Source organism: Monopterus albus, unplaced genomic scaffold, assembly GCF_001952655.1.
Source record: "Monopterus albus unplaced genomic scaffold, M_albus_1.0 scaffold175.1, whole genome shotgun sequence".
Lineage (NCBI taxonomy): Eukaryota > Metazoa > Chordata > Actinopteri > Synbranchiformes > Synbranchidae > Monopterus > Monopterus albus.
The window spans coordinates 608,651-625,173 of NW_018128055.1; the positions used below are offsets into that span (position 1 = coordinate 608,651).

The 16,523-nt window shown below is 39.6% G+C and overlaps 3 protein-coding genes across 26 annotated transcripts in view; 2 read left to right on the plus strand and 1 right to left on the minus strand.

Annotated features, from left to right (window-relative positions):
* Positions 1-3,071, plus strand: part of ank3b (ankyrin 3b) — a 128,474-nt gene extending 125,403 nt beyond the window's left edge. For all 24 annotated transcript variants that reach the window (XM_020616519.1, XM_020616517.1, XM_020616513.1 and 21 more), the window contains one exon: positions 1,754-3,071. The gene's annotated coding sequence lies outside the window, so the exon portion shown is untranslated. The remainder of the gene's footprint in view (positions 1-1,753) is intronic.
* A 5,257-nt stretch (positions 3,072-8,328) lies between these two features.
* g6pc1a.2 (glucose-6-phosphatase catalytic subunit 1a, tandem duplicate 2) lies at positions 8,329-11,203 on the minus strand. The gene is made up of 5 exons (XM_020616552.1): positions 10,971-11,203; positions 10,755-10,864; positions 9,636-9,756; positions 9,179-9,294; positions 8,329-8,834 (listed from the first exon to the last, which is right to left on the minus strand). The coding sequence occupies exons 1-5, from the start codon at positions 11,201-11,203 to the stop codon at positions 8,329-8,331; spliced, it is 1,086 nt and encodes a 361-aa protein (XP_020472208.1).
* A 1,159-nt stretch (positions 11,204-12,362) lies between these two features.
* The window catches only part of g6pc1a.1 (glucose-6-phosphatase catalytic subunit 1a, tandem duplicate 1), a 4,254-nt gene continuing 93 nt past the window's right edge, over positions 12,363-16,523 (plus strand). The window contains exons 1-5 of the mRNA XM_020616553.1: positions 12,363-12,580; positions 12,658-12,767; positions 15,110-15,209; positions 15,306-15,421; positions 16,076-16,489. Coding sequence (XP_020472209.1) covers positions 12,363-12,580; positions 12,658-12,767; positions 15,110-15,209; positions 15,306-15,421; positions 16,076-16,489 — 958 coding nt within the window. The remainder of the gene's footprint in view (positions 12,581-12,657; positions 12,768-15,109; positions 15,210-15,305; positions 15,422-16,075; positions 16,490-16,523) is intronic.

Genomic DNA, 16,523 nt, shown 5'->3' on the forward strand with positions numbered 1-16,523 from the left:
TGAGTCTGGGTCACAGGAGGATTCTCTCCACATTAAGGCAGGTTTTGGCACAGATTTCTACAACAAGAATATTTGCAGAATGTACCTTTAATTTCCACAAATCCCATACAGAGATAAAAAGCAACAATGCATGTGGTGTGTTCACTGTAATGTGTATGAACCCAGAATCACATTTAGCTTACTGGTCTGTGCAGCAGACCTCCACTGTTGTCCAGAACCTATTAAAACCACACCACTGCACTGGGGTGACATACTTCTTCCTGTGAGGCTCATCTGTTTTCCAGCAAATGGCTGCAAAGACTGAGAACGGCTGTCATTGTTTACAGTGTCTGTAAGAGTCAACTGATCTCAGCTCTGTTTACACTGCTCCACTAGCTGCTTGCTTCATAGTCCTGAGGGAGAATCATGTAGCCCAGTACAGCAGTGTGGCTCACTGGTGTGTTTAGTAGTTTCTGGTCGTGGTCTACAGCAGAGACTGATAAGATAAACCAGGTTCTGGATTCACACACGGTGCACCACATAAATTGTTGCTTTTTGTTTCTGGGTGGGATTTGTGGAAATTAGCCAAAACATAGAAAATCACCAGGTTTCTCCTGTAAGCATGTAACAAGAGATAAATGAACAGTTGACACATGGACACAGGATTAAAACTTGAAGTGTTCTTGAACAGTACTGCCACAGCGAGTAGGTCGTTAACCGATAAGTCATCCAGCAGAAAGTTAATTGGCAACTTAAAAAATAGGGAGATTTTTTTTCTTAGTTAGTCCACTGAGCTGAGTTTATTGTGAAAGACATTACACATCGTAAACCTCAGTTAATATTTACTGTTTATTAATTATTTTAAATGGCATTCTTCATTTATGCTGCATTGAAAGGTTATTTGTAGACAAATCTAACACTGCATGTGTAGTTCACCTTGTGTCCTCTAGAGGGACCCTCAGTTTTGTGCTAGGTTAGCATTTAGACATAACTGGAAGCTATCACTCTCTAAATGTATCTGTAATTAGCACCACATTATATGGTTCCTTCCAGGAAACCTCTTGAGAAATTACCTTTAAATTAACTGTAATTTACAGACCTGTAAAATAAAGCATTAACCATTAATCATTTGAGTAAATTATATTTAAAAAATACCAAAGATTTTACAGTTCCAGCCTCTCAAAACAGGCTGTTAGCTTCTAGTACAGTGAAAGTTTTGAGCTTGTCTATTGTTTTACATGCTACTGTGGTTTATAGAAACAAGCATCTACTTAATCAGTTGAGGAAATTGTAATTAATTCTAATAATTATATTACTATAGCTATTCTCTTTATTTTTATCTAAGACTAGCCTGCCTTACATGTTTCATAACCTTTACATTGCATGTTCTGTCTCCTGTTGCTGTCTTGTTCAGGAGACTCCTGTAAAACAGATTTATAATCTCACTAAGGCCTTTTACTGTTTAAATAGAGTTGTCATTTAGTTTTCCAGTCAAATATTATTGAAAATGTTCCCAGTCCTCAAAGTAGAGAATCAGCTGTTTTTCCTTCTTGTGTGACAGTAGATTGTCATTGGACGTGAAATGTTTGTTGAAGTTTTCACCAATTAGATTTCTGATGCTTTTTAGACCAAACTTGATTGAGGAAATAAGCTGCAGATCAGTAATGAATATATGTTGGTTGCAGCCCTACTCCCAAATATCAGTATCAAAAATCCAGTACCTGCTGGTTGTAGACAATGGGTTTTAGCACATTTGTGATCTTCCCCCCGCCAGGTTCACGGACGTCCCCCTGCGACACCACGCACACCCTGGGAGGAAAAATGAAGGAGCCTCGCCATTGAGCCACAGCGTGTCTGAAGCTTTCACCTACAGTGCATGGTTTTCAACAAGACAACACAAAACAAGTTATTTTTTTTTATTTCGCATGAGCATGTCACCAAACCCGGTCCCTGAGGGAAACAACACGGAGATGAGCTGGAGCAAACATGAGTCGTCTCTGACCAAAGACTGCATGAACAGGAAACAAGCAACCTGCTGACAGACACAAAGACCCGACTCACTCTCTGACACTCGCCATAGGTGGTCTACTTTTTGCTCCTGGAGGACGCCCACGCTGCTGGGGGTGCGCCCTGTGGCTTCTTTTTTTAAAAACAACCGGAAATGGGTGATTGTTATATAAAAAAATATATAAAAAGTAGCTTTCCAGATTGTTTATGCACTGATTTGAGCTGATGGAGCTTTGCAGTGTCTTTGTACTGCAAGGTCGAGTCTGGAGTGTGTGACCTGACGTGCGCTTCCCAGTGAATCTAAACAGGAGCAAAAAAATCTGTATGTGAATGAGAAACGAATGAAGATTTTTTTCTAAACAGCTTGATTCTAAACAAAGGACACAGTTCTGTCTGTGGAACGCCGTCTTCAGAGAAACGATACTTTGCTGCATGTGATGTCACTTTATTTTAACGCTTTCCTTTTTTCCTCCTAACTCAAAGCACTGTAACCCAATTAGAGGGGCGCTGATGGTATGTCTGTCTGTGCGAGCACTCGTTCTCTCCCAAACATCTCTAACAGTTTCTTTTTTACAAATGAAAACACTTCTCCACGCTAAAGCGATGAGATAACAAAGCTTCATTCTTACGTTTCAGGACTGAATGTAACCTGCCCATTAGCTCCAAACTGCTAGCAGCCCTGTGTGTGTACCATTAAATCAAACGGTCTCTACGCCAGCGTGCATACTAGACATGTATGTTTAGGCTTTTAGCTCTGCTGTGGTTTTATAAAGGGAAATGACTGATGATTTATATCTTTATTTAACTGGCCATATTTACATGAGAACAGAGAATCTCATTTTTAGCCCCATTATCCAAATCTAGTCCTTTTTAATATCAGCTGAGGCATAGATCACAGTATTGATCATGTGCTGTTAAAAATCAGATTTTCTGTACCTGTGTAAATCTGTTTTGCCTTTTTTCATACAAAACCACCCATTGCTGGTGTTAAATCTGGTACCGACATGTATGACAAACCAACATAGCCTACACTGGATGATCCAAGTCATTATTTAAGCAGAAAAATAAACTGTGTTTAAACTGAACATCTGTGCATTTGTCTGCTTCCTCCCTGTTCACTTTGTTTTACTAGTTCATGGTTTCAATCAAGAAAAAAATAAACATCTCTGGTGAAACCGACATGGACTTTCAGTCACATTGTGGCCTCTACTGTACAAGCAGAACTATCACAGTGTAAAAATACTGTTACAAGTAAAAGCCCTGCATTCAAAGTGGCACTAAAGTCAGAAGTTATTAGCATTAAAAGATACTTAAAGGACCAAAAGTAAAAGTAGTCATCACGCTGAATGGCACAGTTCACGTTGTGTATTATATTATTAGAGTGTAATTACTGATGCATTATTGTGTTCACTACTTTAATGTTGCAGCTGCTAAAGGTTGAATCAGTGTTAACTGTCTTAAATACAATCTGAAGTACTTTACATACCACTGGGCAGCTTGTGAATTTCTCACCTGGGTTCAATAAAGTCTAATGAATAGAACAGGCTGTGTTTTGTGTAATATTTGATCAGAGGTGGAAAGTAACTAAGTACATTCACTCAAGTACTGTACTTAAGTACAATTTTGAGGTATCTGTACTTGAGTAAACCTCTTCTCCTACTTTGACTTCACTACATTTCAGAGAAAAATACTTTATTTTGTGCTCACTACATTTATTTTGGTAACTTTTAGTTACTTTTCAGAAAGAGGTTAATAACAAGACAATAACAATAACAAGATTTCTTGACCCTTGGTGTAAAATTCACTACCCAGCAGTAATTCACATTATAAGCATAAAAGGTAGTTAACATTAGCTCCACCTTTACCAGCTGCAACATTAAATAGGATGCACATAATAATGCATCATTAATTATAACTGAATATTGTGATGTACATCAATGAAAACTGTGCCATTTTGCATGAGTACTTTTACTTTTGGTACTTTTAAGTTTATTTCTGCAAATACTTTTGTACTTATACATAAGTAACATTTTAAATGCAAGACTTTTATTGTATTTTTACACTGTGGTATTGCTACTTTTACCGAGTACAATCCGAGTACTTCTTCCACCACCGTATCTGAATCTGAAAAGTAACTGAAGTTGTCCAGTACTTTTGGTGCTGTAACAAGTACAATATTTGTCTCTAAAATGTAGTAAAGTTGAACTATGAAGTACCAGAAAATGAAAACACATAAAGTACAGGTACCTCGACTGTACATAAATACAGTACATACTCACCATAACCTACTGACACCTGCCATATCGTATGTCCTTATAAAAAATATCCTTACAGGTTATTGAGTGGTATGTTATTTTGCAAGAACATACAGGTGAGTAACAAATGAAAGGAAAATCCTGTAAAAAATAAAAAAATGCAGGAAAGTTCTGTCAGCATCTTAGCACATGTAGTTTCATAAACGGATACCTTTTGCATTTTAACAGTAACAGCAGCGACACACGTGCATTTCCTATATCTCTGCATCAGGGAGTCTGCAAAACACAGACAGACAAATATTGAATGTGCACTGTTGACCTTGTGTGCAGTGACTGACACGGAGACAATGACGTGTAGGACTGTGTCATCACTCCGAGCCAGGCTAAAGGCTGTGTTAATCATTTATAGCTCACTCCAGCTTTGCCAAAGTGCTATCTTTATCTTGTGAAGTTATATAACAGCCAGAATGGAACATGGAATTTCTAGGGATACATGAGTGTGTGTGTGTGTGTGTGTGTTCACCAAGACAAAATTAGTGCGATCACTTTTGTTTCCCTACCAGCACAGTCTTTTCAGTCACAGTAACGATACCTCAGTGTGGAAATACACTATAACAAGTAAAATCAATTGTTATAGAACAAAAGTATTTACATCAAAATATACTTAACAATTCCACAAGTAAAAGCTTTGTAGAATGAACCATTTCAGAATAATATATATTATATATATAATACTGTATATACATGTGCATCAATGTGAACATCTCTTTAATGCTCCATGTGGTCAAGGTGGGGTTAATTTACTTTAATTACCTCTGGATAGTTTGGGAGCTCCCCTGGGATCAATAAAAATTTTATCTTATCTTAACCGGTAATAATAAAACATAATTATTAGTTAACTATCTCAAATTAACTAGTACTAGTGAGTTATCAAATGTATGCAGCAGTGGTGGTGGTGGGGAAGCAGGTTTACTTATGTATTGTTTTCAGGTATTTCCACTACTTTAAACTTCTACTACAGTACTTCTAGAGAGTTACTTGCTATTTTGAAGGTCAAGACTTTTGATGCATATGATCAGTTTAAAAAATGATGCACTGTTATAATTACACTCTCCAACAAGTGGTTAGTTACACAGTAATCTCACAGGGGTGCGTACCTTCACCGTTGATACTGATATACAGTAATATGTCTTCCTTTAGCTGAGTTAAATTTGAATACAAAACTTTTATTTGTGATTAAGTATTTTTACTTTTATGGTTGTAGTTATTCAAGTAAAAGATCCAAGTAGTTCTTCCACCTCTGGGGAGTGAAGGCTGTAAATACTAATTAATGGCTAAATAATCAGTCACGCTGAATGGCACAGTTCACGTTGTGTATTATATTATTAGAGTGTAATTACTGATGCATTATTGTGTTCACTACTTTAATGTTGCAGCTGCTAAAGGTTGAATCAGTGTTAACTGTCTTAAATACAATCTGAAGTACTTTACATACCACTGGGCAGCTTGTGAATTTCTCACCTGGGTTCAATAAAGTCTAATGAATAGAACAGGCTGTGTTTTGTGTAATATTTGATCAGAGGTGGAAAGTAACTAAGTACATTCACTCAAGTACTGTACTTAAGTACAATTTTGAGGTATCTGTACTTGAGTAAACCTCTTCTCCTACTTTGACTTCACTACATTTCAGAGAAAATACTTTATTTTGTGCTCACTACATTTATTTTGGTAACTTTTAGTTACTTTTCAGAAAGAGGTTAATAACATAGAGTATAATCACAAGATTTCTTGACCCTTGGTGTAAAATTCACTACCCAGCAGTAATTCACATTATAAGCATAAAAGGTAGTTAACATTAGCTCCACCTTTACCAGCTGCAACATTAAATAGGATGCACATAATAATGCATCATTAATTATAACTGAATATTGTGATGTACATCAATGAAAACTGTGCCATTTTGCATGAGTACTTTTACTTTTGGTACTTTTAAGTTTATTTCTGCAAATACTTTTGTACTTATACATAAGTAACATTTTAAATGCAAGACTTTTATTGTATTTTTACACTGTGGTATTGCTACTTTTACCGAGTACAATCCGAGTACTTCTTCCACCACCGTATCTGAATCTGAAAAGTAACTGAAGTTGTCCAGTACTTTTGGTGCTGTAACAAGTACAATATTTGTCTCTAAAATGTAGTAAAGTTGAACTATGAAGTACCAGAAAATGAAAACACATAAAGTACAGGTACCTCGACTGTACATAAATACAGTACATACTCACCATAACCTACTGACACCTGCCATATCGTATGTCCTTATAAAAAATATCCTTACAGGTTATTGAGTGGTATGTTATTTTGCAAGAACATACAGGTGAGTAACAAATGAAAGGAAAATCCTGTAAAAAATAAAAAAATGCAGGAAAGTTCTGTCAGCATCTTAGCACATGTAGTTTCATAAACGGATACCTTTTGCATTTTAACAGTAACAGCAGCGACACACGTGCATTTCCCATATCTCTGCATCAGGGAGTCTGCAAAACACAGACAGACAAATATTGAATGTGCACTGTTGACCTTGTGTGCAGTGACTGACACGGAGACAATGACGTGTAGGACTGTGTCATCACTCCGAGCCAGGCTAAAGGCTGTGTTAATCATTTATAGCTCACTCCAGCTTTGCCAAAGTGCTATCTTTATCTTGTGAAGTTATATAACAGCCAGAATGGAACATGGAATTTCTAGGGATACATGAGTGTGTGTGTGTGTGTGTGTTCACCAAGACAAAATTAGTGCGATCACTTTTGTTTCCCTACCAGCACAGTCTTTTCAGTCACAGTAACGATACCTCAGTGTGGAAATACACTATAACAAGTAAAATCAATTGTTATAGAACAAAAGTATTTACATCAAAATATACTTAACAATTCCACAAGTAAAAGCTTTGTAGAATGAACCATTTCAGAATAATATATATTATATATATAATACTGTATATACATGTGCATCAATGTGAACATCTCTTTAATGCTCCATGTGGTCAAGGTGGGGTTAATTTACTTTAATTACCTCTGGATAGTTTGGGAGCTCCCCTGGGATCAATAAAAATTTTATCTTATCTTAACCGGTAATAATAAAACATAATTATTAGTTAACTATCTCAAATTAACTAGTACTAGTGAGTTATCAAATGTATGCAGCAGTGGTGGTGGTGGGGAAGCAGGTTTACTTATGTATTGTTTTCAGGTATTTCCACTACTTTAAACTTCTACTACAGTACTTCTAGAGAGTTACTTGCTATTTTGAAGGTCAAGACTTTTGATGCATATGATCAGTTTAAAAAATGATGCACTGTTATAATTACACTCTCCAACAAGTGGTTAGTTACACAGTAATCTCACAGGGGTGCGTACCTTCACCGTTGATACTGATATACAGTAATATGTCTTCCTTTAGCTGAGTTAAATTTGAATACAAAACTTTTATTTGTGATTAAGTATTTTTACTTTTATGGTTGTAGTTATTCAAGTAAAAGATCCAAGTAGTTCTTCCACCTCTGGGGAGTGAAGGCTGTAAATACTAATTAATGGCTAAATAATCAGTGTAGTTGTGGTGTAAGTGAAGCATGAACAGGACATTTTATACATGATTTTAATAAAAAATATCCTAAACAGTTTCAACAATACTCTCTATAACATTTAAAAAATATGGTACTATTACAGGTAAAATAACACATCTAAGTTGTGAGCGACCATTGTTGTATAAAGTGAGGGTTAACACTGCCAGTGCAAGCAAACATTCACTTGCTAACCTCGTGTTCAGTGTTCTTTTCCAGGACAACTGTCATTATTACATTTTGCTGAATTCAGACTAGGTCTTTGCGAGCACACAGGGGATCCTGGACAGTACTTTCGCATAGTGTCACACGGAGCCCACAGAATTCAGCATCCAAATGACACAAGTGACAAGTATTCATTGTTCTCTTCTGCTTTTCCAGAAGATCAGTTGGACCTGCAGATGCGAAATGCACCAGAGGAGTTTATTTTGATCTGGAAGAGACTCTGCGCTTCCATTTCATTTGTCTTTATAATGATCCTTTTTTGTTCTGCAGGCTCAGAGCTCCGTTCACACAGTACGGGATGATGCTGACAGTGACCAGAGGTACGGTGGCACTCTTACAGAAGGACAGCAGGTAGAAGAGGGCTGCTGTGTGCGTGGGAGGCTTGAAGGAGTCGAACAGGTGCAGCAGGAGCAGAGAGCTGACGATGCACCCTGCTTTCACCAACACGCTGCTGTTCTTCTTAGTGTCTGTGTAGAGGGGTGAGTGCAGGCCCAGGCCCAGGCCAAACAGGGTGCCCATGTTACGCAGGAGGCTGGCAAAGGGCGTGGTGTCCAGGTGGACCCACTCAGGCCTGATGCACCACTTCTGGGCTTTCTCCAGGGTCCACAGCAGGTCCACACTGAGAGCTTTGAGCAGGAGGTAGAAGCAGACAGCGAAGGAGGTCAAGAAGAAGACGGTGTAGAAGTATTTCTTCATGCTTGCGCTGTAGATCCACTGAGTTCTGTTGAAGGCTTCAGCTACGATCATACCTACAGATGAAACATTGAAAAGGCCATGTCAGTATGTGCTCCCCAGCCACCAGGGTCCAAATGCAAGAAGCCTCTCTCAGGCTACGTACAGGCTTCACCAGCTAATGCTATCTCATGCTGAAATGAACCTGCTGACACTAGCCAGGACTGAAAAAATGGCAGTGCCGACTACTCTGACTCTCTGTTTCAGTTTACAGTTAATAGCGCTAGCTCAGAAATAACACAACAGGGCTTTAAGTAACTTGGTATCAATAAAGGAAACTAAAAGTATATCAGATTAGCATAGCATAAGGTTGACAATTGTTTTTAGCCTATAACTCCACTGAAGTAATGTCCATACTGACCTGTGATAACACCAGCAATGACCTGGTGGGGGAAGTGTGCAGCGATGAAGACCCTGGAGAGACAAACACACACCTGGACTCCCCAAAATATTGTCCAGAGAGCAGCCTGCAGATACCTGCCACAACACAAATTCAGGGGAGTTACACATTCTGTTGTGCAAACAGGAGAATTCACTGAGCATGCTTGATCAGTCTGTTCCTCACTGTCCCTGAACAAGCAAGTCAGTCTTTTTCTTTGCTTGTCATGAGAACTTCAGCTGCCAGGACGTCAAAACAACCCCCAAACACAACACCCTCTTTCCAACCAATAGCTGTCAGAAGTCAATGATCAACCACAGCACAGCACAGCACAGCACAGACACTATGTCCCTAATGATAAGCTCTGAGTGGAAGACAGTGGTAAAGAACACTGACATGTGGGTTGGTTTGTCAGACTGACACGAGCTTTCAGACTCACCACTCTTTGTTGGTGGACTTTTTGCTTCCATGTTTCTTGCTGCTGGTCATGATGGTGAGGATGGAGGTCACCAGGGTGTAGTAGACACCTGCAGCTCCCATGGCGTGGCCAGAGGGGCTGCCTGGACACAAACACAGAGGGTTGACATCAGTATCTGATTCCCTTCACTAGAACTTCATCTTAGACCATGGGGTTTCAACTAGTGGTCCCTGACCATGCATTCAATAAAGTAGTTTTACTGTAGGAGTCTTTTTTTAAAACATATATACATATATTACTCCTTGTTTAAAAATACAAATCCTTGCAAATACATAAAATTTATAAAAACCCAGGTGCTTTCAGGAATAAAACGGCACCGCCCCACAACAGTGGTCCTTAGGTTACTTATTATTCAGAATGATGGTCCCTGGGTCTCAGACCATAGAAAAGCATTGCTAGCATTCATTTTAGCTTAAAAGTGTGACTGAAGGAATGCAGACCAAATGTTCAGTTCATTGTTATGTTACTACTGTTACAGATAGTGCAAGCAGTTGGTCCAGTAGCTAAAAGCAGCTGCACCTGCATCAGCTACAAGAGTTAGATGCTAGTTATTCTAACAAGTCATACTGCATACTTTAAGTTCATTTTGGTGATGTAAATTTACTCAAGTAAACTTCTGAATGCAGGAGTTTTACTCTAACATAGTGTTTTTTCCATTGTTGTGCTAGTAATTTTACTTAGGGTTTTGAATACTTCTTCCACCATTAATTACAGAAAATCCTGTGCATGATTAGAGGCTGAATTAGAAACAGAGCACAGCAGTGAGATGCCAAAAAGCTTCAGGTTCAGAGAATTAGCAACTAGTTTGTTGTTTGGTAATTTAATTAATTGTGGCTTTATTTGGGTATGTGCACTACTAAAGCACAATATGTTGAGGCTAAGACGTGTCCTGCAGCTCAAATTGAGCTTAAATAAAATTACATACTTAAATATTTCTGTTTATTTAAGTTACCACACAGAAAAACTGAGGTCATGCATTATAGGTGTAACTTTACAAGTGCACAGAAAGTGGAAATGACTGGGGGCTAATAAGGGTCCATTTCTTACACCAAGCCACACATGTATAGTGACATTTCTCACCTGGGCCAGTCTCACAGGTCATGGGGTACTGCTCAATGTGAGGAGGGACAGTGTTAGCGTAATGGGCTGTCTCGTGGACCCACCAGTAGGGCCGCTCCCCAAACAGAATCCTGAAGAACACCACAGAAACATGCACTCTGTTATCATCTAAAAACAATGGGAAGAATGTGATTTCACACAATTTTGTTCACAAATCCAAAGGTTTGCTCTGCTCACCATTTAAAGACCAAATTCAGCCAGTCTCCAATCACGGCCACCCAGATGAGCTTGATGCCCACTGATGCCTGCAGGTGAAACCACAGCGGGAAGAAGATGAAGAAGGTGTTCCTGAGGTCTGCCGCCCAGGACACCCAGAGAAACAAGCCCTGGGTGTCCTGATAGTTGGTCTGCAGGTAATGGGTGGTGCTCACCCCAAAACCATGCACGGCATCCATTAAGGCATCAAGCATTTTAACCTCGAGACGGAGAAATCTCAGTGTGGTGAAGTGTGAAAATAACTGCTGTTATCAGTGACACTGTGTTGGCTTTATACTGGGGGCCCACTACCCAAACGCATGCACACGCTGATCTTTGGACCTTGCACATGTATAATAAAACACTGAGTGTCCAGAGTGTGGGAGGTCACACAAACAAATGGAAAAGATAGTAGGAAAACAGAACGTCAATTGTTGTGTTTATCTGTGAAGTACTGTACATAACTCAGAGAGAGGAAGTCAGCTGACGGGCGGCTTGTGACCTAGATTAAACCAATCACACTCAAACCAACAGTTGGCAGAGCAATATTTGCTTTTCACTGTACTGCAGAATGTTTTTAAATATCAGCTATGTCCTATAAATTTTTTCGAATATCCTCCTTGTTCCTTAGTTAAAAATAACTAAGGTTATTTTTTTCCATGCTGGTTCCTATTTTTTATAACATCTAAATAATGATTTCTCTGTTATATAATTCGTTTTTTTTGATGATTTGGTGAAAACATATATATAGCTTACATAAGGCGATCAATGATTAAATGACTGGGTTTGGACTGAGTAGAAACAGAGATAGGCAGTCAGTGATAAAAGAGAAAAAGCTGATTGGCAGGTTGTAGGTGGAAAACAAGCTGCTGCTCTGTTAATACATTCAGCAGTGAAGCCCCTGCAGATGAGCTCATATTTTGTCTTGGTACATGTTTATATCATAAGCATCATATCTCACACTGGGGTCCCAAGCTTAAGTTGGAATAAACAATGACGCACTCTACACTATCCATGTGAGCCAAGATCAATAGATTTCACAAGCAGCTGGCTCATACTGAGAACAGAAGCTGCTGTTTTGTCACTGATCAAAGGAAAACACAGGTTTTCCCAGGAATCTGTGATACGTCAGGCGGTGGTAGCTGGGTTTGGTAGTGAGGGGTTTTAGCAGCGGGGGCCTCAGTGGTGTAAAGGTTAAGGAACCTGTCTGCACTGTCTAAAAGGCAAACAAATTTGGTAGCCTTGAGTAAAGTCCAATGGGGATCATACAGTGTCAGAACAGAGGGGGCTGCCCGAAAGAGCTTAGCAGCAAAGTACCCTGCAAAGAAGACCAAAGACCCCATAGTCAGTGCATCATCCTCGGGTCGTGATATCATGGATCTTCTCCACAGCTGGGGCGTCGAGCTAGCGGTCTACCTGCAGACCAGGTACAGCAGGTATGAGGGTCTGTTTAGCCTGGCGTCCACTGTGGCCGATCTGCACACCACCTTCTTCTGGTTGTTTCCAATCTGGTTCCACCTGCGAAGGGACACGGCGCTCAGGCTCATCTGGGTGGCTGTCATTGGAGACTGGCTCAACTTGGTTCTGAAATGGTAACAAATGTACTAGTGATGTTCACATAAAGAGAAAGAGAGTCTGTAGTTTGAGTTTCTTGGTTCCTCCATGGCAGGGTTCTTTGTGGGGAGAGACCGTACTGGTGGGTTCATGAGACCCGGTTTTATGGAGCAGGTCCAGCCCCTGTCCTGCAGCAGTTCCCCATCACATGTGAGACTGGACCAGGTACAGTTCATGACAGAACTAATTGTGTCTCTTACAGCAGAATGGTAAGATATTTGTGCTGCAGTGAACCTGGTTCTTACACACATCATTACCATAGAGTGTGTGGAGTGAATGAATCTTAAATGTGATAAATTGGTCATAAACTCCAGAACCTTTGACCATTTGTAGTATTTTATTTGTTAATCTTTGCAGAGAATTTGGAGTTTAAATAATTTTATGCTTCCTTTTGATCAGTTGGTTAGTGACTGCATTTGCTCCCTTTTTCTTTTCATGCCACTTTACACTTCTGCTACAGTTCAGGTGGAACCACTATACTTTTTACACAACTACATTTATTTGACTGCTATAGTTGCTTTAAAAATTTAGATTTTGCATAGATATGAAGAGCAAACAAAATATGATGCTTTGTTAGATATTAAACTAAGAGTGAATACAATTAAACCTGGAACAATTAGTTGATTAATTATTTTGTCAACTGACTATTACGGCGACTATTTTGATAACTTGTTTGAGTCAACAGTTCCTGGTTCCAGCTTATTAAAGTTTCTTATTTTTACTTGCGATAAATAATTTTAGCTTCTTCTCTTCTTTTTCCAATTTGAAGGTGTGACTTTGAACTCTGTGTGACTGTGATCGGCATTTCTTACAACACTGTAAAAATTCGGGAACACTTAATCATCACAGTAAAACACCAAGCCATTTAAACTTCAGGGAGAGCTCAAGTGATTGTGAATCAGTTTCACCTGCTTTGGTGCAAATGAAAGTTAAAAAAAGTGCAATGGAGAGGCAAAAGCAAGGCAACCCCCAGAAAGGGAATGGTTTTGCATGTGGTGGCCGTTCCACCAAGAGAGCTGGACATCAACCCAGCAGCAGGACCGATATCTGCTCCTTTGTGCAAGGAGCAACAGGAGGAGCACTGGGAGAGCCCTGTACCATGACCTCCAGCAGCTACAGATGTGCATCTGTCTGACCAAACTGGGTCAGTGATGGTCTGGGGAGGCATATCACTGGGGGGGCCGCACAGACCTCCATGTCATAGCCAACGGCTCCATGACTGCTGTGAGGTACTAGGATGAAATCCTTAGAGTGACTGTCAGACCTTATGCTGGTGCAGTGGGCCCTGAGTTCTTCCTGGTGCAGGACAACATCTGGCCTCATGTTGCCAGTGTGTGTAGGCAGTTCCTGGATGACAAAGGCCTTGATGCCACTGACCAGCCTTCATCTTCCCTTGACCTAAATCCAACTGAGCTCCTATGAGACATTATGCATCATGCATTTGACACCACCAAGTACCACAACAGACTGTTCAGGAGCTCACTGATGTTCTGACCCAGGTCTGGGAGGAGACTTCCCAGAACACCCTCCGCCGACTCATCAGGAGCATGCCCAGACGTTGTCGGGAGTGCATACAGACAAATGGGGGCCAAACACAGTATGAGTTGCTGTAATGAAATGCATGCAACATGGATGAGCCTGTGACTTCAATTTTTCACTAATCCAGGCCTGCATGGACTGATGATTTTGGTTTCCATTGACCGTTGTTATGTCATTTTGTTCTGAGCAAATTATATAATGTACTTTAGTAAAAGATTTCAACTTGAATAATTCATTCATCAAGATCCAATGTGTGATTTTAAGGGTTCCCTTCATTTTTTGAGCAATGTGATTTCTGGAGTTATACAAACCAATCAATCAATTAAATAGATAGTAACTAGAAGATTAATCCATAGTAATAATACAGTAATTAGTTGCATCCTTGTGAAATAGCTCCACCTCAACCAAATGCAACAGTGAAATGCTGCTAATGCATTGTTGTATTAGTAATGATTTAACGGTATAATTTATAATGATACTCAAAAAGACCATACTTTAAGTGTATTTTTCTGATCATGCTCTCATACTTTTATTTACATGTAAGTAACATTATCATTATACGCCTTTTACTTGTGTTTCTACTGTACTTTAACTTTAATTTCATCCACCAATGTGTATGTCTTTGGTTACAGAGCATTTGCAGGTGCCAGAAACATTTTCAAACATTTAATCTTTGGTCTCATGTTAAAACAAGGTGCTTTTGGCTTGACTTTGTCATTATTGTTAATGTGATTTTAGGTTAGAATTAGAAAAAAGTTTTTAAAAAACACTTTCAGAGAGCTGTGCAAGGTTAATATCTATGAATACACATTGACATTTAGATAAGTTATTGTTCTCCTGAGGTTTGAATAAATCTGGTCCAACAATGTTCACTCTAAAATAGGAAACGGTAACAACAACAAATCAGTGAATTATCTGACATTTACTGAAGATCAATCTGAGAATAAGCCTGAGGCTGTTCCTTGCAGGAAGCCCATCAGGCCACGCGATGGGTGCAGCTGGGGTCTGGTATGTGATGATAACAGCGCTGCTCTCTGTTGCAACAGAGAAGCAATGCCCCCCTTTGCTGTACAGGTGAGCCTGTGGTAATACATTCATTTCTTTGAAAAATTACTTTTGACTCTTTTGGGGTGCTGTGCATTCACAGTCCCTTTTCACTGTCAGATTCTTGCAGATAGGCCTGTGGATGCTGATGGGCCTGGTAGAGCTGGTGGTCTGTATGTCCAGGGTCTACATGGCCGCCCACTTCCCACACCAAGTTATTGCTGGAGCCATCACAGGTCTGTCTACCTGCGTAATTACAGACTGTTATCTGAATGCTCTGTATAATAATAAAAGGCTGATTTTGTGGACATTTAGGGGCTATTTGATCTCCTTACAGATAACATCAGAAACAGTTTTGAATTTTCAGACTCAAGTACTGTAATTAGCAGTAGTTAGGTTTTTAGTTACTTTTACTTGAGTATCTCAATTTTATGCCTCAAATCTGTTATATTTCAGAGTGAACTAATGTGCTTTTTACCTCACTGCAATTATCTGACAACTACCTTAGAGATTATTTAACAAAAACCGTAAAATTGATAAATGATGATGCAGTGCTATAGATCATTTAGCTTCATCAGCTGTAAATGGTGCTAAAGCATTAGTAATAATACTCCAGTCATATGATAAATAGAAAATCAAGCTGAAAGAGACCAGTCTTCCCAACAAGCACTTCTATTTGTCAGGATTTTGAATACAGGACTAGTTGTTCCTGAGTATTTTTACAGTGGTATTGCAAATTGCGCCTAAATAAAGAATTCCTCCACTGTGAGTTTGTTGGATGATTTGGTATTGCTGAGTGGTACATGGGAAAAAACATCACCTACCAGTGTCTACAGTGGCTCTACTGGCCCACCAAACTTCATAAACCCTCTTCTCTGTTTTTGTGTCAGGTCTAATTGTTGCTCAGGTTGTCTCCAAAAAGAAATGGATCTATAAGGCCAGCATGAACAAATACTTCTTCATGACCTTCTTCTTGACCTCCTTCGCTGTCAGCTTCTACCTCCTGCTCAAAGCTCTCAGTGTGGACCTGCTGTGGACCCTGGAGAAAGCCCAGAAGTGGTGTGTGAAGCCTGAGTGGGTCCACCTGGACACCACACCCTTCGCCAGCCTCCTGCGTAACACAGGCAGCCTGTTTGGCCTGGGCCTGGGCCTGCACTCACCTGTCTACAACAGCACCAAGAAGAAGAATATAAGTGTCACTTTCAAGGCGGGATGTATTATTATCTCTTTATTCTTGCTTCAGCTGTTGGATGGATGGACATTTTCCCCGGAAAACCACATGACTTTCTATTTTCTGTCTTTCAGTAAGAGTACAGTTGCACTTTTAATCCCAACCAC

What these genes read in the sequence shown, in the direction of transcription:
- g6pc1a.2 (XM_020616552.1), bottom strand. Translation starts at nt 11,203, where the DNA reads ATGCTTGATGCCTTAATGGATGCCGTGCATGGTTTTGGGGTGAGCACC. An exon ending in AAGTCCACCAACAAAGAGTG is followed by an intron (nt 9,295 to 9,635) that starts GTGAGTCTGAAA and finishes GTGTTGTGGCAG; the next exon opens with GTATCTGCAGGCTGCTCTCT. An exon ending in CATTGCTGGTGTTATCACAG is followed by an intron (nt 8,835 to 9,178) that starts GTCAGTATGGAC and finishes TTTCATCTGTAG; the next exon opens with GTATGATCGTAGCTGAAGCC.